The 19383-nt window shown below is 37.5% G+C and overlaps 4 protein-coding genes across 4 annotated transcripts; 3 read left to right on the top strand and 1 right to left on the bottom strand.

Annotated features, from left to right (window-relative positions):
• Positions 1-32: 32 nt before the first annotated feature.
• LOC107426466 (multiple C2 domain and transmembrane region protein 10) lies at positions 33-3583 on the bottom strand. The gene has a single exon (XM_016036663.4). It carries the CDS (start codon positions 3284-3286, stop codon positions 227-229), a length of 3060 nt encoding a protein of 1019 aa, XP_015892149.2. The 5' UTR covers positions 3287-3583; the 3' UTR covers positions 33-226.
• Positions 3584-7873: 4290 nt separating this feature from the next.
• Positions 7874-11795, top strand: LOC107426453 (probable mitochondrial import inner membrane translocase subunit TIM21). Its single transcript, XM_016036645.4, has 9 exons — positions 7874-8032; positions 8500-8621; positions 8782-8847; positions 8933-8951; positions 9435-9589; positions 10103-10281; positions 10395-10443; positions 10919-11038; positions 11326-11795. Exons 1-9 carry the CDS (start codon positions 8029-8031, stop codon positions 11494-11496), a joined length of 885 nt encoding a protein of 294 aa, XP_015892131.3. The 5' UTR covers positions 7874-8028; the 3' UTR covers positions 11497-11795.
• Positions 11796-12394: 599 nt separating this feature from the next.
• Positions 12395-15844, top strand: LOC107426469 (alcohol dehydrogenase class-3). The gene is made up of 9 exons (XM_016036666.3): positions 12395-12557; positions 12694-12830; positions 13301-13347; positions 13437-13762; positions 14144-14226; positions 14312-14387; positions 14878-15035; positions 15111-15272; positions 15359-15844. The coding sequence occupies exons 1-9, from the start codon at positions 12524-12526 to the stop codon at positions 15473-15475; spliced, it is 1140 nt and encodes a 379-aa protein (XP_015892152.1). The 5' UTR covers positions 12395-12523; the 3' UTR covers positions 15476-15844.
• Positions 15845-17083: 1239 nt separating this feature from the next.
• Positions 17084-19127, top strand: LOC107426471 (ammonium transporter 1 member 2). The gene has a single exon (XM_048480363.2). It carries the CDS (start codon positions 17447-17449, stop codon positions 18908-18910), a length of 1464 nt encoding a protein of 487 aa, XP_048336320.1. The 5' UTR covers positions 17084-17446; the 3' UTR covers positions 18911-19127.
• Positions 19128-19383: the final 256 nt, after the last annotated feature.

Genomic DNA, 19383 nt, shown 5'->3' with positions numbered 1-19383 from the left:
AGCTAACAAGCTAATGGACACCACACAAAAAGTTAAAATCAGTAATAACAGTACTAGATACATAAATTGCTTCATGAATATGCATAACATAAATAGTTCTCTTAGACAAAACATCAACACGACTGCAGGGGAGACAATATCCAACCAAACAAAACAAGACAAAAGGTCCCACCTTGTAGTTCCCTATGAAATTCTAAACTATAAAAAGTCAAGCTAATTCATTTGTTTACAACAAGCTATCTGCTCTTGAGGGCAGCCTCCTGAAGAAACTCAACGCCTTAGAAGGCAACTTGCTCCTGAACCTTGGTGGCCTTAGCACATAAACCCCCCACAAAGCAACCACAATTCTAATTGGCACTGCATAGAGACCAAAAGCAGCAATGAAGCAAAATATCACAAACAAGAAAGTTGCCCTTGGGTCTCTCCAGCTTAGCAGCGCTTGGAAACGTTCACCTTGTGTAGCCATATCACCAACAACGGTTTGAATCCTTCCCGCCACGCTCCTCAGCCGATCATACCTCATCCTTACTACATCTGCGCTCCGGCTTGTCGGGAACGAATCGAATTCCTCATCCAGTTCATCGGGGTAAACACTTTCTGCATGAGACAGCCTGATATCCATATGGGATGGCTGGCGTGGTCGAACCCTGTATCGCCAAAGTCCCAGACAAGCCATGTAGAACAATATGGTAGGGATTATGAGTTCCGGAACTAGGACTAGCACGAGGAATATAAACAGGAACAAGGTTGAGTACACTGGTTTGTGCCAATTCCGCATTGCCTCGACCCAACGCCCCATAGCAATGAAGCCTGAAAGAACATTCATTAGCCTAAAAAAGTTGGCTTTGCTTCTTCTCATGCTCCACATATGTGAGTCATGATCAAGCATATACTCCACCACCTCTCGGCCGAGTGGCGGTTCAGCACGACTAAGCCGAGAGGCTACCACATTCATTGCTTGGTACCTCAAACCCTCCAATTGGTTCACACTCAAAGGATGCACAAAATGCATCTTCGGAAGCAAAGGCATTGTGTACATATGCAGCATGTTGGCCACATTGGCACATGAGAACCGGACTGCCAAATGAAGCTCCCCCATTTTCTTAACCCCAGATGTGTGCAACATAAGCAGAGGATAAGAGTGAGTATAAACTCTATCCGTTTGAAGTGTCGACAATCGAATTCGAACCTTCCCGATTCGAGCATCACGAGCTGCATTGTTGTTCGAAATGTTCTTGTCGATGCGGGAATTATCAAACACCCCAACTGTAATAACAGTGCAAGGATCAAACACTTCCCAGGTGTACTGCTCGTTCCATTTGGGTGACAAGCTATCAACCACGGTTCTGGTTCGCACCCATTTCTGTCCATACTTGGCAACACAATAGGCATCAGCTGATCCTCCTTTCCCTTCCTTGATCTTCACAGGCATAAGCCCTGTGGCTCCCAAAATTCCCATTTCAAGAACACCAATGTGGGGTTTCCAAAGTTGCTTCTCAGTAGGCCTAACATCGCTGCTATACATAGTTGCTTCGTCTAGAACATGGTAACCACCATCCAATGAAACACGAAGATGAATCCTAGACCCAAATCTGGTCACCATTTTCGAATCTGCTGCATTGCTGAAATGGTTGTCGAGGTTAAACCACCTTGAAGTAACAAGCTTTTCATCGTTTCGCTTTTCGAGTGCTGTCACTGGAAGAACCACCCTGCCAACAACCTCATCTCTTCCGGGTCCAAGACGATCCTCCACCGAAATCAACAAGTAATCTTCGAATGGTTCTGCAACCACAAACATCATTTCTTCGTTCCAATATGGATTGGAGAGACTCCGGTTCGGACTTGCAGGCGAAATTCTCGTCCTTAAAAACTGGTTTCCCATTTGGGCTTTTACAGAAAGCTCGGGAAATCTCATCAACGTGGTTCCTTTTTCACCAGGAAGGATATCTTGAGCTTCAATGACACAAAGTCTTAGATACCAAAGCTTTGGAGATAAATATACCTTGGATTTAATCGAGGAAAGACCATCAAAATGCACATTCGCAGCTTTAGAATGCCAAGCTTCAGCGAAAGCTTCGTCGGCTTGAGTGCCGAACCAAATAGATATCATTACCTCCCCTGTTTTTGTCTTGTCACCTTTCTTATCCTCCATTCTATACCACTGTGGTGCTAATTGACTATCCGGTGGAACCCTTCTCGGAACCTCACTCAAATCGAACCAAACGCGCCCGAGGAAGTCATCTTTGTTGCCCTCCTTCACAAATATTTCCACCATTGATGACTGTATACAATCCTTAGAAAAGGCAAAAACTTGGTGCCACTCAACGTTACTAAGACTAGCCCTCTTCGTGATTCCCCTGTAGTTCCCAAGTTTCACTTCAGCCACCAACTCTCCACCACCAAAAATAGAGATTTCCCTGGCTTTCACAACCCTAACATAAAGATACTGCATTTGCTCTACAAGATCATAGGTTGAGCTGGTTTTGTCTTTCTGCAAAGCTTCTCCACCGAGTTGAGGATGAGTCTCTTTGAGCGAAAACTCAGTAGACCCATTTGGGTACACATTCACCCCACCCGCTCCTCCTCCTCCGCCTCCGCCTCCGGTCCCTAAGTTTCCGGCACCTCCTCCGGTACCGGGAATAACTGGACCCGGTCCGGTTGTGATAACAACGGGCTTGATTTCTCCAGGGTTAGGCTCAACAGGCTTTGAAAGGCTCTGACCCTGCTGTGTTGGCTTATTTTCCTGTATCAGTTGCTGCTGAGCCATCATAACAGAGCTCGGTCCCTGCATTTTCTTACTCTTCTTCGAAAACCCAGTAGAGGAAGTGGAAACAGAATTCACCACTGTTCCATTACCACCCATTTCTTTAACCTCCTCTCTGGTTGAAAGATAAAGCTTCAGGCTTATCTCGCCTCTGATATGAGAAAACAAGCTCCTTTTATCAAGTGTGTGAAGTTGAACAACCTCTTCACCTTCTTTTGCAATGCTAGAACCAGAGACTCTGACTTTACCAAGAAAATTTCTGCTATTGCTCGATCTCCTTTCGTTGAAGACGTTGATATCTATGGTTCTGTAAGGAAGATCAGCAACGTCTTTGACATGGAAGACGAGCTTTTCGTTCCAAACAGGGTTCAAGTCTTTGTATTTCACTTGGGTTCTCAGCCTCTGGTTTTCAAACTCAACCTCCACAAATGAAGAAGATGAGCCTTCACCGTCTTTTGGCATGAGATTGTGAGCTGCAATCACCTCCACCACTAGCTTTTCTTTGCTGTAGATGTTGTTCATGGCTGTCTGGTTTCTTTACAGTCTTTCAAAGAAAGGGAAAAAAAAAAGAAAAAAGAAAAAAAAAGAAAAATGAAGAACACGGAAAAGACGAGGAGAAACAGAGAAAAGACGGAGATACAGAGAAGAAGAGAGAAAGAAGAAGGCAATGGGGGGACAATTTGTGAGGCTCGATAAGAAAAACTGAAAACAACTGCTGCTTAGGCAGGAAGAGCGTGCAGCAGAGTTATTCCCACACAGATATGCATTACTTGGATTTTCAGTTGGTAAGACTACGAAGACGGTCAATTTACCCACATCGTTTTCTCGGCGCGTTGCTCAAACGCACCAATCGCCTTGCTCTAATAGAACTTGACAGAGTGGATATAGTGGGACCCACAATGTTCTTCAACGTTAACCTACCATGTATAGACCACATAAACAGTAATGAAATGGGGTTTATTTATATTATTTTGTATTTAGTACAAGGTCAACGGGGATGATTTTTGGGTCGGGTCGGGTACTTGGATGTCTCATAATTTTCTCTACTCTTTCTATGGGAATGACCCGATTGAAGTCTTCCTAAACTCAATTCACTTTCTGATACCAACCCCCATACAAATAAGGTAATCTATTGATGGTCTTCATTAAACATGAAAACGATATCACTACTTTTTTTCTTTACTAGTAGTTGCATTCATAAACACAATTCTTTAATCCATTACAACTAGTAGCTCACTTGCTTCTTTTTTTTTTTTTTTTTCCTTTTTCTTTAAATTGGAATAAGATGATTCCATTTACATACATTTTATTGAAAAAAATTAGTGCCCCTTAAAATTGAATAAAGATGATTCCAACTATCTATTTTTGTAGGAAAAATTTATAACTTTACTACTGAACTATTTTCATAAAAATTGGAACCTGCCATATTTGAGATAGAAAAATATAAGATGTTGATGGTCTACCTTTACGAACTTGAAACCATTAATAACTGAATTTTAAATAGATAAATACAAAACTTTGAAATGAATATACACTTTGATTATTCAAATTTGATTTTTTTTTTTTATCTTTTATACTAATAAAAATTAATTTTACAGTTACTAAGTTCTTAATGTAAAATATAATTGAAATTATATTAACTTGCTTAAATGTTATTCGGAAAAATAACGATTTAATACTGGGGCTTTAAATACTATCTTTTGAACCCGTAAGCTCCTCCAAATAAAAACGGGTCAAGACTCGAAAACAATAAATTAACCCGCAGAAAAAAAAAAAAGCGCGTGAGACGCGCTGTGGTCAACAGAGATAGAGAGGGAAGAGAAGTGGTTCATAGGACAGGAGAGCGTGCCAGAATCGACAGAGAATCCTATTTATTTAGGAGACGGAGAAAGAAAGCGAACCATAATCTCGAAGTCCGAGGTTTGCAACCCAAAAAATCTGTTATTTTTCAATATTTTCGAAATCTTTTTTATTTTTACTATTTTATTAACATTCTTGTTTTTTATTTTTATTTTTTGAAGAATGTTTGGGCTTCGCAGTTTCGAAGCGCGTGTAACAGGTGTCCGTAACATTGTAGCTGTGTAAGCAGCGTGGCTGTCATGTGGGTCCCCACGGGTTTCAGCTATCCGTAGCTGCGTAGCTAGTAATTTGGTTATTCCAATGCATGCCCAAATATGGACCCCACAAAAATTTAAGCCCTCTTTTGCTTACACATTATTTCACACGCGTGGACACACGGTACTGTTTTTAAGGGGCGTTGTATGTCCTTGACACAGTTGGCTATGAGATTTAAAAAAAAAAAAAAAAAAAAAAGGGGGTTAAACCGTTTGTTTTTAACCAGTTTTGAAAAGTAGTGGTCCAAAATCCAAATTTAGTAATCAAATCCTACGGTTCTTAATCAATCAACTCAGCTTGTTTTTGATAGTTTGGTTGATCTCTTTGATATCATAAATGATGTACTATATATTCCATTGGATAGCTTTTACTTTTTACGTTTTATTACCATTTATACTGAAAAATAAATATGTTTATTTACCAGTCAAATCAACTTCGTTTTGCATGTTGATATCTAACTTTTGTTTTTGGTAAATATGTTGATATCTAACTTTGCATTAAACAATTTAGAATTTGTTGTACAATTTTATCAATAATAATTAAACTTATAGAGTAATTATTTTGTAAAATTCACAATATGCAACTATGACGTTGTGTGTCTAACATTGTACAAACATTGTGTTTATTGTTTTTAATATTTGTTAAAAAATTTAATATATATATATATATATATAAGTGCGGTGTCCTGCCCTCTTCGACATACACGGTAAAATGCTTTATGACCCTCAAATTCTGAACATGGATTCGCTTTCTTCGTACTTTAGATATGTATTTTGACTCTTGGAGAGGCAATTGCATAGGGTATTTATTGTCCCCAAATGGCAGATTGGCTTTGGGTAGCTTCTCTGTTCCTTGTTGTTGTCCTGCATTGGATCTCCAAGGCTATGAAGTTGGTAGCTAGGCTATCCCAATTTTTAGGAATCATAATCTTTGATGGGAAAAAATGCATACCAAAATTATAAATTACATATAATTATGTCCATCTATAACATTATCAATAAAATCTAAATAAAACATGTTTGGTACAAACTACAATTACAGTTGGAACAGCAAAACTGGTGTGTTTCAAGGTATACATTATTACTGGCCAATGATGGAAAAAGATGGAATTACATATGGAGTAGAAGAATAGGCGATGTAAGGGCTAGAGAGGCTAGAGAGGCTTAGCTCTCTGAATTGTAAATGTCAAAAAAAGGATGGGTGATAGATGGAAAGTATATCATTGAATGTATGTAACAACGTGTCCACATCTCATCCCCATCACTTTTTAAAACCATGTCTCTTGTCTGCACAACCATTCTTCTCTTTTGACACATCAAACTGATACCTCCTACATACACATACACTTTTTGGGTTTTTGGCAATAAAAATATATAAACCACAAAATATAAAATAAAGAAAAAGACAAATTTGGAGCCTTGACCGTGAATTGTCATATTCGGGCCTTTAACAAAGTGTTGCTGCAACCACCAGTCTTCTTCCAACACGTGCTGAGTAAGGGCATTTTGGTACTAGAGTTTTCTATAAGTTGAATAACTTTTTTTATTTTATTTTTTCTTTTTGGTAAAGAGCTGTTGGCTCTTTTTGTGCTTGTGCAGCAAAGTAACAAATTAAATAAAATAATAAAATAAAATGGAACAGTTTGTGTGCACGTAAGCAAAAGAATTCAGAGAAGGCAAATTTTTTGAAGCTGGTGATGGGTCAGTAGCTATTGCATTTAAACCGAGAAGACATTCTTTTTCCCGATAAGGAGAGCTGTAGATTTAAAAATTATATTATTTTAGGGCCCCTCAATTATCCACTCTAATTGGAGGACCAGTTCATGTGCTATGGACCATACTGGATGTTCCATGATCTTCATGGTATTCTTGGAAAAATAATAATAATAGTAATTATAAAAAAATGAAGTTGGATTATAGGATTAATCAGTCCCCGCGATTGATTGATACGTTGGGAAAAAAATGTGGAAAAAATTCAGCAAAATATAAAGAAAAATGGGTATTGGATAATTTTGATAATTTACCATTAAAAATTGGAATGCACAATTTAGTTTTGATTGTGTACTTACAACTTTTCCTTTTGTTTTTGTTTTGTTTTTGGTTGGTTGGTCAAATGGAGGTTTGAATACTGTGGTTTAATGTGACATTTGCTGCCTTCGTTGGTTTATATGGAAATGCCATTTCAGCAAGGTAATTCTGGTTTTACACAGCCTACTCTAGTTCCATGTCTCCATGTTTTATACAACTGTGAAGGTAGTAAATTCGGGCACTCATATGGGATACTCTATTTTTTCTTATTTATTTATTTTTAGTGAATTATGGGAGATTCTTTTAAAGAAGAACATTGACTTAGCTTGTAAGCAATGGTCCTTTCAGATAAAGGGGTCCATTGAATAAAGAAAGTGTGCAGTTTGAATGAATAAAAGACTTTGTCCCATGTAATTTTCTCTTTTGTTCTAGGGCCTCTCTCCATCCATAAAAAATGCTTTAGAAAGCTAAATTTTTTAAAATGTGGTAATAATAATTGAATAAGGCCTATTTGCATTTGTAGAAATTCATGCATTTCAATTTTTCTTTTTGCGTGATGATTGGTTGTTGAATTTATGTAACATGTGAAAAATTTTATCAAAGGATCGCTACAGAAGTGCTAGCCAAAAATGACCATCCCATCCTGTGTAGCTTGTGGTCTGTTTATTTTCTGGAAGGAAAAAAAAAAAAAAAGGAATAAAACAAAAATATGTGGAAAAAATCAAAGAAAAAAATAATTTGTTACCCTTGTAAGTGGGGTATATAGAACTATGCAGTTTTGGTAACGAACAGAGTGAATTCAGCCCAAACAGACAAGTCTTGGGTTTGTCAAAGAAACCACGTAGCTTCCCACCTCTATCAGGCCCATCAAAACTGTAACAGAACCCAAATCCCTACAACAGTGGCCCAAATTTTGGTAAGAGACAATGTAAACCCAATCCAAAGCATGTTCACCGACCCGTATTGCCATGATAGATAATCGGAGCTCCGGTCAGGGTTTTCGGGGATTGAACGACAAGGCAACGAGTCTCGTTCAGACCCGAGAGTCGTTGGCAAAGTTAGGGCACATACGATTACGAGGGAACTAGCCAGAGCATAGTACAACCGCTGAACTGGGCGAGGATGGGTAAGCAAGCATTTCGAAATATTCTGTTTGATGCTCGAGAAACTTTGGGAAAATCGGAAACATTAGAAACGCTGAATATCTTTCTTTCTTTTGTTTGTTTGTTTGTTTGTTTAGACTGAACTTGGTATTTGGTGATCTGGGTAGTGGCTATAGTTTGCTTGGATACAAACTAATCCAAATTCTTTAACTCAAAGTTTGAAAGTTACTTTTTTCTTCTGCATTTTTCTCGGTTACAAAACAGAATCTAAACAAGCTATTGATATAAGAGTTTGCTATGTAAGGCTTTTGATTGATTTGCAGTGGTAATAGCTTTGATTGTTAAGCTAAAATTAAAAAAAAAATAAAAAAATGGAATAGGAAAAAGGAACGAAAGGAAAGGTAATGTTTTCTGGTAATGTAAATTCATTTTATTGTTTTTAGTCTTATTAATTTCTGTGGGATTTGAGTGATGGTTTGGGTGGTTTTAGGGTCATGCAAATGTGCACTGGAGCTATGGAGGAAGAAGCAGGTAGATGTTGTGAGGATCTTGCCAAGACTGAGGTGGTTGGAGTGCCGGTCTTACCATTCAGCTCAAGTCAAGCCTGATAAGGTGAACAGTTTGCTTCTGTTGCTCATCGTTTTCTGGAAGTTTCAATATGCTCTCTGGCTTGCTTTACTAGCATTTGCATGTTTTATTTTTTCTTAAAGAGTATAGCTTTATGTATACAATGGTTGTATTCGAGATGAAGTTGCTATCTAATGTGACGCAGTTGCTGGCAGCGTTGGAACCACGTTTTGGAATGCAATATCATGCAAACACAAATCATATCATTAAGGTGAGATCATTGTTGTTTATTGCTACTGTACTTTTGCATTACACACCGCCAGACTAATTGTTTTCATCATGATTTGATCTTGCAGGGCATACTTAGAGCTAATGGTTAGTGACTGCTACCTGAATTCATGTTAATGTTTTTTGTTTTATTGTGGATTAGTATTAAAACTATCTTTCCTTTGTGTCTGTGCAAGAAGATAGTCTGTTTATTTTGTTAAAAAATTATGTAATTTAGATTGTTGGTATGTATAGGTTTGTTGGGAGACATAAGTCTGGCTATATATAGACTATAAATTTTTGGTCTCATAGTCAATTTATGAACTGTATTGATGGACAGGAAGCTAAGTAGTTTCGTTTTTCCTACCAGTACCTCACTGGGTTATAAGAGTAATAACTTGCCCTCTGTGTGATACTTCTTTCTCATGGATCAATTTTTATTTGCAGTTTTTTGATTGCCATTTTATGCATATAACAATTGGGAGATGATTGTGTTAGAGTTCTTTATCTGAACTATTTGGTTGTTTGTGATATTTTGTTTTTCTGCTAATTTGTTCTTTGTAGTTAATTGTTTGTGAATAATTATGGCAGGAGTCCTTTTTAGAAGGCCTTATGCTGGAGGTATGGTCCGTTCTTGGCCACCTTCACAACTCATGAAGAACTATGGTGCAAGTCCTGTGATTTCTGTCTATGCTAGAGCCATGTCATCACAAGCATCAAAGCAACCAGGACAAAATGAAACTGAGGTTAGAGTATGAATTGAACTTGTTTGCATTTCCCCTTAAACTAGAGTATGAATTGAACTTGTTTGCATTTCCCCTTAAACTATGGCAAACAGCATTCAGATAATCCATTTATCAATGTACTTGATATAGTCACTTATTGCAAGGATACCGCATATTGGGTATTAAATTAAAGACGTATATTTTTAATATCACAGAATGAACAGAAACCTATTCATCTAATTTTAATTTTTTTATGAGGTTTTTTCCTTTTCATGGTTCCTTAGGATAATATAGACGTAAATACTTCCAGTAAGACTTAATTATTGGACAGAAAATCCGTCTTTGTATAAGCAATTTAAACATTTTCTGAATGAAAAATGTTAATTGAACATTAGACTTATATTTTTAACCACATCAAATTAACACTCTGCAGCATTCAACCTGTATGATTAGTGCATTTGATAATCTTTTCATGATTATGGTTAATTTAATTTTGTGAAGGATCCTGATTTGTCCCTTACTTCTTTTTGACAGAATAAAAAGGAAGTATCTACCGTTGAGGATCCCTTTGATGCTCCCACATATAATATCCCAGAGAAGCCAGTTACATTTGCAGAGGGGGCTTCTTACTCTCTTATCATACTTTTGGGCCTCGGAATTGCTGTTGCTGCAGGATATGCTGTTTTCAAGGAGCTTATATTTGAACCAAAAGAGTAAAGAGTCAAATCTCTTAGTAGTAAAATCATCTAGTATGATTTTAGGTCATTATAGTAGAAGTTTTGCATTTTTCCAGTATCTCTCTAATTTGAAATCATGTTCTGCATAGGTACAAGATCTTTGGAAAAGCTCTAAAAAGGATCCAAGATGATGCTGAGGTTAGTAAATTGCTATTTCTTTTACTCATCCTACATTGAACTTGCTACCTGGTCTTGGAGTTGATGGCCTTGGTCATCTGAACCCTTCTTAGAGGGATCAATAAAAATGTGTACTTGTGATGTATTTTGAGCATCTGTAATTGGATGCACAAGTACCTTAAGTGGTTGAAGCAAAAGAGTGTTGGATCCAACATTTTTATTTTTATTTTTTTTTATTTACTCCTTGTGACAAGCCTAGGGGTTTAAGCCAGAAATGCATATATAGCATCTACTCGTGTTTTTAGCTGTAACTTAGTTGGATGCATACTGTTTCAGTTGACATTTGTTTAATTATCTTAGTAGGTAGTGCTAATATGGGACCTCTGATATCCTCCTCTCTCTCTCTCTCTCTCTCTCTCTGTGTGTGTGCTTGAGTGGGGTATTCATGGTGATATTGCCATGGACTTACATAATTTTTATGTGTGTAATATTTTAGGTTAGGGTGAGAATCGGACACCCTATTACAGGTTATGGCCAAGAAACTAGAAATCGTGCTGCTCGTCAACGCATTCCCAATAGGGTATGGACAGATGAAGAGGGTGTAGAGCATGTAGAGGTAATTCCTTAGAAAACTTACTTGGCTTGATTATTGATAAGCAAGCTTCAACATCATATTCGAAACACAATTCTATTATGTCAATTCCTTTTTAATGGTTTAAACCAATTGACACATCCCATGAAAATTTTGGCATGATCTTAATGACCTCTCATTATTTGGCTGTTGCTAATGTTGCAACTTCTCCTTTCTTTTTGCTCAAAATTGGAATTCGTAGATAAAATTTATCAATAAATATTGTATCGAAGGTTCATTTGTGTCTCTCTATGTTGTATTTTGGAGTATAGGTTAATTTTCATATTCGGGGTCCACATGGAGCTGGGAAAGTTTTCTCAGAGATGTACAAAGACCAAGAGGACCGGCAATGGAAGTACACATATTTAATTGTTCAGATCACATCACCTTCCCCAACTCAGTTGATTTTAGAGTCCTATTTACCAGCCTATTCACCGGCTTAAAACTCAGCAAATAATCCAGCTGTAACAGTGGTTTTTCCTGTACCAAAATTGACATGCGGTAGGAACAGAATCTGTTCTGTTAATAATCATTCTTTTTTCTTTTTTTTCCCCCATAATTTTTCTAGAAATGGGTCACGATGGAAATTTTCCCTACTTTTTTTCTTTTTCTTTTATATTTTTTGTTTTTTAAACAAATTTTGATCTACCGGCTACAGGAGCTATAGTGACCGAGTTCGGTCTATGATGCCACATGGGAGATTTGATTTTATATTTTATTTGAATTTGGATGGTTCTTACTCTTTTTTTTTGTTTAATTTTTAATTTTTTTTTTATTGATAATCAAGCAGTTGGCCTTACTGCAATTACCTTATGTTAATTTGTTAAGTGTATTTTATCATAATCTTGGTCAGATTAAAGCATTGGTGAGGGAGGGTTTAAATAATTTTGACATATAAGTTAGTGTCCGTTGAAGAAAATTTTATTTTTAAGAGTATAGAAAGGAGGGAAAAAAAAAAAAATGTCTTCAAAAGATAGACAAATGACTAGTAATTAATTTATCGTACCAAACAACATTAAATATGATAAAAAACCAAAGCTCAATCTTTGGTGCGGTGTCAAAATCCTTAATCAAGTTTTATTGTAAAGACAATGACGATCGGGTTGATTCCTGGATCTATAGTTTCTTTATACTATTTTTCTTCTTTTTTAAAAAAAAAAAAATGATTTGATCTTACATATGAACTTTTTATTTTTATTTTTTTTAGTAGATACCTCAATTAAAATAGAATAATAAAATCCGAACCAGCTGGAATAAAAATAAAAATAAAAATACAAGAATCCGGGTCCGGGTCGGTGATATAGTCCAAAAAAAAATCAAACAGTATCGCTGCGAAACATTCACAGCCATTTCTGTGGGTCCACTCTCAGCAGTACACACATCGTTCTCTGCGGTTTAAATCGCATCCCTACATCTACTTCTTCCTCTCTCTCTCAGTCTCTCAGTATTTCTGTGGTTTCAGAATCATCCATGGCTACTCAAGGTCAAGTTATCACCTGCAAAGGTATGTAAATTTCTCTCTCTTTTTCTCTCTCTCTCGCTATGACCTTCTTCTGTTTTTGTGTTTGTGTTTTTGGGTCTATTTGATCCTAAAAATGGTTGGAAATGCAACCTGTTTCGATTGAATCGGAAATGCGAAGCGGCGGTGGCCTGGGAACCCAACAAGCCCTTGGTCATAGAAGACGTACAGGTGGCTCCGCCGCAGGCCGGCGAGGTTCGGGTCAAGATTCTTTTCGCTGCTCTCTGCCATACCGATGCTTATACTTGGGGTGGCAAGGTAATGATTTCGTAAATTTCATCTCTCTCTCTCTCTCCTGTGTTTTTTTTTTCTTTAAATTTTTTATTTCTTCATGTTTTTCTAATTGCTTAGTATATTCTGCGAAGATTCATCTGCATTTGTCAGGAAAATTCTAGAAGGGATTAACTGTTTGTTGCTTTTCAACTGTTCATGTGGAAAAGTACTTTTGTTTATGGTATCTGCACTGTTTGTTTTGTGGAGGTGCGGATAATAGCTTTTTAAGTTATGAATTTGTTCTTTCGTGTGCTACTCCATATATGGAATATGCTAGAGCTGTTTAATTATTCTATGAGGATGTAGAGGTGGTCTAATGGATTTTATGTTTAGGGGATGATAATTCTTTGCTTACCAAATGCTTATTAGGCATATGTATGTTTTTTTTTTTTTTTTTTTTGAAGCTGTTTGTACTTCATGAATTGTAATCCGGATTCCCTTCATGTTTCTTCCAGGATCCAGAAGGTCTTTTCCCATCTATTCTTGGTCATGAAGCTGCAGGGTAAATAAGCTACATTTACGTATGTCTTTATATGATATTTTCCGTCATATGTTTGATGCTGAGAGAGGTTACTTTTTGATGTGCTACAGGATCGTAGAAAGTGTTGGTGAAGGTGTGACCGATGTTAAGCCTGGTGACCATGTCATCCCTTGTTACCAGGCAGAATGCGGAGAATGCAAGTTCTGCAAATCAGGGAAGACAAATCTCTGTGGAAAAGTTCGTGCTGCCACTGGAGTAGGAGTCATGCTGAATGATCGCACCAGCCGTTTCTCTATAAATGGAAAACCTATCTATCATTTCATGGGAACTTCAACATTTAGCCAGTACACAGTTGTTCATGATGTTAGTGTTGCAAAGATAGACCCAAAAGCTCCTTTGGATAAAGTATGCCTTCTTGGATGTGGTGTTCCCACTGGTAAGGAATTCGTTTACACTATTTGTAGACCAGTTGTTGTTTTTCTTGGCCTTTTGGTCATACCATGGTTTTTATGTTGTATTTTGATACTACATTTGCTCAGTAACAATGCCAATTCAATATTTTTGTTGGTTGACTTCCTTTTTCCTAGCTGATTTCATAGTGGAAAACTTGTAATGGTATATGTACAATAAAAACTCATATCTTTTCCCCTTAACTAAGTTATTTACTTTGGATGGCATGGATTGTGAATGTATGGAGGAATTGCATGCTTGTTACAGTTGTAGTAGTTATTGGCAATTCTGTTTCTTGTATATGTAAAATAGTATAAACCATATCTTCCACCTTAGTTGTTCACAAAGTATGTATGTCATCTTTCAGGTCTTGGAGCTGTTTGGAACACAGCAAAAGTAGAGCCGGGGTCAATCGTGGCCATATTTGGCCTTGGGACTGTTGGTCTTGCTGTAAGTTTCTAATAGGACCTTTTAGTTATGTTCATGCACCGAGATCTGAGCTGTTGAGTTGATCAATTTTATTATAACGTGACAGGTCGCTGAGGGTGCAAAAGCAGCTGGTGCTTCACGAATAATTGGCATAGATATTGACAGCAAGAAATTTGAAATAGGTACAGTTTCTGTACATTCATTCTTCAGTTTTGGTTATTCATTTCTGGCATCTGGAAAAGCAACAAGTTCACTATAAAGTTCTAACGATTCATGTGATTTATTTTCATCTACTGTATATTTTCCATTTCTTGTAGATTTTCAATTGGGAAATCCTCTGTGCAAGAGGGGCTAGGGAAAAAAAAAAAAAAAAGAAAGAAAAAAAAAATCTGGTTCAGGAATGTTCTGGAAAATTCTTTTGCTTACAGTTTCTAGCAATTATCTTTTTATGTTGTTTATTTGCAACTGCTGACTGATTTTGTGGCGTTACTTTATTATGGTGGATTATAACTCCATGTCTTATTAACATTGATTGAATGTTTTAGAGGAAGAGTTAAAGTTTACTTGTGCATGTTGCCATCTGCCCATCTTGCAACTGGTATTTTTAATTTAGTAAGAGATTTTTTTATGAATATTTATAGACTGATCTTTGTAGCAATCTCCGACATGCAGCAAAGAATTTTGGTGTTACTGAATTTGTGAATCCAAAGGACCACGAGAAACCGATTCAACAGGTCCTAGTTGATCTCACAGATGGTGGTGTTGACTATAGTTTTGAGTGCATTGGAAATGTTTCAGTGATGAGGGCTGCTCTGGAGTGTTGCCACAAGGTGAGTACTACTTGTATGTGATAATTTAAATAGTAAACAAACAGAAGTATCTGATTTGCTCAACAAAATTCTCAGGGCTGGGGAACATCAGTTATAGTGGGCGTAGCAGCGTCTGGCCAAGAGATTTCAACTCGTCCTTTTCAGCTGGTGACTGGTCGTGTCTGGAAAGGAACAGCCTTTGGGGGATTTAAGAGCCGTTCGCAGGTGCCTTGGCTTGTAGACAAATACTTGAAGAAGGTAGAGACTTTTAAGAAATATTCAACATTTCAATTCCTTCCCAACTCAGAGAGCATACGAAATTATCTTTTATCTGTGTATTGCAGGAAATCAAGGTCGATGAATACATTACCCACAATTTGACTCTTGCGGAGATCAACAAGGCATTTGATCTGATGCATGAAGGGGGATGCCTCAGGTGTGTTCTCTCAATGGACGCGTGAAAATTCTCTATGGAGGCTTACTGTGGGTTTCTCAAGAAATGGAACTTTTCTTCGCTTTCTCTTGCTTTCCCAATGATAGTGAAGTGAAAATAACATGGATTGGTAGCTGTGCTGATGAGTAATGGCCGTTTTACCGAAAGATGGCTTTTGCTAAAACTAGTTTGTACAATTAGTAAAACGATCTTCAGTGTTTGCTTTGTTAAGGTTGTTTATGGTTTGAATGTTTTTGCCGCACTATCGTTGTTATCCAGATGCTAAATGATGGGCATAAAACATATATTATGTACATGGTCCTAATATTCTAGTTTTGAATTGTAAACTGGTGGGATTTTACTATCATAATTCCAATCATTATAAACGGCTTTAAAATGGGTAGGTTTTTTCCTTTTTAATTTAACACTTGTAACTTCGGAGTTGAATGGAGATTGGATGGTTATATTTAAAGTTCGATTTGTGCGAAAGATTTTACTTCGTCTTCGCTTTGATTTGGACTAACTTTAGAAATTATTAGTAGTTTTTTATCTGGGTCATTTAAACTAAAAAATAAAAATAAAAATAAGCTATTATTTAACTTGTCCATCAATAGAGTGATCATTTAAAATTAGCGTTAAACTACAATGCCCACGAATGAACGAACATTGAATAACGGAATGGAGGTTTCTTTAGCTAACTACAAGTTGGGTACGATAATCGTGATTTTAAATTTACATCGCTTTTTTTTTTTTTTTTTTTTTTTTTAAATAAAAAAATAATAAATAATGAAAAAGGGAATGTGACAATTGTGTTTGCACTACTCGAATCATTCAATACGCACAGCTGGCCTTGAAGTGTTCGTAAAAAGAAGGCTTTGCATTGAAAAACAAGCTTGAAAAACTATTTATGGTAATTAAATAATAATTCAAATTTTACAGCTATTTGAAGAAAAATATTGATTTGGTTCAAGCATGTGCTTGGGGATAGACACAGAGTTATTAGTTTCAAATATTGAGGTTATGGGAAGTAATCATTCCTACATTTCTTGGAACTGCCTCAAGCAAATCCATTTTGCATGAACATATTAATTAATGTCCATTTCCGGTCTTAAATCTCTTCTCAATTATAACTCCCTTAGGGAATCTTCAACAAAAACATCGTTGGAGCGCATCTTGATCAATTCCTTTTTATCTCTTTAATTATTTACTCAAATTGTATTTCAAATCCTTTTCTTATTCTGTTATATCTCCTGCCCGTGTAATTTCCCTCTAGATGAAAGAAAAAAAATTCAAGAAATGGTAATGTGGGCAAATTTTTACCTGTTTTGTAGTTTTGACATGGATCTTATTTGTCATTGACCAACAACAAAAAGAAAAAGGAAAAAAAGACATGAATCTTATGTCTTATATATTGAATCACTCCAAAATTTTGGTCTCAGCCTTTCCAGTCTACATTTAAAATCTATTAGTCAAACATATCAAAATGAATAACATTGAGAAAAGAACTTCCAAACAATAATTTTTATTATTATCTCTCTTACGTTTTCGTTGGTTTTCATTTCTTTATATATATATATATATATATCATATATATAGTATTTTATTTATTATTTTTTTTTTTGATATATATGGACGATAATTATGTTTACATCAGTTGGTAACAGATTAACTATTATCTAAACTCTAGTAAAATGCATACAAAACAATCAAAAAAGCTAGCTGTTCACCAAAAAAAAAAAATAAATAAATAAACCAAAAAAAAAAAAATTTGAAAAGCTTACATCTAACAAATCCACCTTAAAAATCTCCTCGAATTTCTCTCACTCCCTATGCTGATCAACGATTTCACAAGCGTACCCTCAACTTCCGGAAACCGAAACTAAAGAATCTCTCAAAGATTCTTTTCCTCCTTTCCCTATATAAATTAAACCAAATAAATGAATCCTCACCACCACCACCACCACCTGAAAGTCTCTCACGTGCTCATCGCGCTTTCAACATGGCATCACTCACGTGCTCTGCCGCCGATCTCATTCCACTCTTCGGTTCAAACCCCAACGCCACTGCAGCCGCCGACTACCTCTGCCGCCGCTTTGACGCCGTCACGTACAAAATATCCGACACCGATTACGCCGTCAACAGCACCTACCTCCTCTTCTCGGCTTACTTAGTCTTCGCCATGCAGCTCGGCTTTGCCATGCTCTGCGCCGGCTCCGTCCGCGCCAAGAACACCATGAACATCATGCTCACCAACGTCCTCGACGCCGCGACTGGTGGCATTTTCTACTACGTCTTCGGCTTCGCACTGGCTTTTGGATCTCCTTCCAACGGTTTCATCGGCCACCATTTCTTCGGCCTCAGTCCGTTTCCTTCTCCTTCTTTCGACTACGGTTTCTTTCTCTACCAATGGGCTTTTGCTATTGCAGCGGCTGGAATCACAAGCGGCTCCATAGCCGAACGGACTCAGTTCGTTGCCTATTTGGTTTACTCGCTATTCTTAACGGGCTTTGTTTACCCCATTGTGGCCCATTGGTTCTGGTCCGGTGACGGTTGGGCCAGCCCAGGTCGATCCGATAACCTTTTATTCGGATCCGGAGTCATCGATTTCGCTGGATCCGGAGTCGTCCACTTGGTAGGAGGCGTTGCCGGGTTATGGGGAGCGTTAATCGAAGGTCCGCGTATCGGCCGGTTCGATCACCAAGGTCGGTCCGTTGCATTGCGAGGACATAGCGGGACATTAGTAGTATTAGGCACGTTTTTGTTATGGTTCGGATGGTACGGGTTCAACCCGGGTTCGTTTTTAACAATCGCCAAAGTATACGGTCAAAGCGGGTCTTACTACGGTCAATGGAGCGCCGTGGGCCGAACCGCCGTGACGACGACTTTAGCCGGCTGCACAGCCGCTCTAACCACTCTCTTCGGAAAGCGATTGCTTGCCGGCCACTGGAACGTGACCGACGTTTGCAACGGTTTGCTGGGCGGGTTCGCTGCAATAACTTCCGGGTGCTCCGTTGTCGACCCGTGGGCCGCGATCGTATGTGGATTCGTGGCGGCTTGGGTTTTAATCGGCTGCAACAAACTGGCGGAGAAATTCCGTTACGACGATCCGTTAGAGGCGGCGCAGCTCCACGGCGGTTGCGGCACGTGGGGGATAATTTTCACGGCGCTGTTCGCGAAGAGAGAGTACGTCAACGAGGTTTATCCGGGAGTACCTGACCGACCGTACGGATTGTTCGTGGGAGGTGGAGGGAAGCTCCTGGCGGCGCACGTGGTTCAGATATTGGTGATCGTTGGGTGGGTGAGTGTGACGATGGGGACGGTGTTTATGGTTTTGAAGAGGCTGGGTTTGCTGAGGATTTCGCACGAAGAAGAAACGGCGGGAATGGACCTGACCAGCCATGGAGGTTTGGCTTATGTTTATAATGACGAGGATGGTACTGTCAAGAATTCAGGTTCGGTTTAGACGAGGTTGAGTCTGGGTCCCGAATCCATGTTTTTTTATTTTTATTTTTATTTTTTGTATAAAGAAAATAATAATAACATTAGGTAGTTTATGATTGATAATATTTATTATGCTACATTGAACGATTATATACACCTACTTTATAATTTTTATTTTTAGTATGTCCAAAAAAAAAAAAATTAAAGTTTTAATTGATAGTGTTTTTAATTTGTGATTGTATATTTACAGTTCCATGACTGAATGAAATAGATCTAGTCTAGAATTTCAAATTATGAGCAAGTTTTAGCATTCCTCCTTTCTTTCACTCATGTGAAGACAAATCCAAATTTGTGATGTCAGATTGTTAATAATTAATTCCTAAACTTAAATTATTTGTCACTTTTTGTTTTTGTTTTTTGTTAAATCACTAATACTATAACTTAGGATAATAGAAGTATATATAGTCTTTCTTTTGATCTTAAGATTTTAGGCCT

Source organism: Ziziphus jujuba, chromosome 9 (assembly GCF_031755915.1).
Source record: "Ziziphus jujuba cultivar Dongzao chromosome 9, ASM3175591v1".
Lineage (NCBI taxonomy): Eukaryota > Viridiplantae > Streptophyta > Magnoliopsida > Rosales > Rhamnaceae > Ziziphus > Ziziphus jujuba.
This window is presented reverse-complemented; position numbering and strand designations above follow the sequence as displayed.

Coding starts and splice junctions, on each gene's coding strand:
- LOC107426469 (XM_016036666.3), top strand. CDS start 12,524: ATGGCTACTCAAGGTCAAGTTATCACCTGCAAAG. Junction 12,558..12,693: donor TCAAGTTATCACCTGCAAAG/GTATGTAAATTT, acceptor GGAAATGCGAAG/CGGCGGTGGCCTGGGAACCC. Junction 13,348..13,436: donor CTTGGTCATGAAGCTGCAGG/GTAAATAAGCTA, acceptor GATGTGCTACAG/GATCGTAGAAAGTGTTGGTG.
- LOC107426453 (XM_016036645.4), top strand. Junction 10,282..10,394: donor CTTATATTTGAACCAAAAGA/GTAAAGAGTCAA, acceptor TGTTCTGCATAG/GTACAAGATCTTTGGAAAAG. Junction 11,039..11,325: donor AGGGTGTAGAGCATGTAGAG/GTAATTCCTTAG, acceptor TTTGGAGTATAG/GTTAATTTTCATATTCGGGG.
- LOC107426471 (XM_048480363.2), top strand. CDS start 17,447: ATGGCATCACTCACGTGCTCTGCCGCCGATCTCATTCCACTCTTCGGT.
- LOC107426466 (XM_016036663.4), bottom strand. CDS start 3,286: ATGAACAACATCTACAGCAAAGAAAAGCTAGTGGTGGAGGTGATTGCA.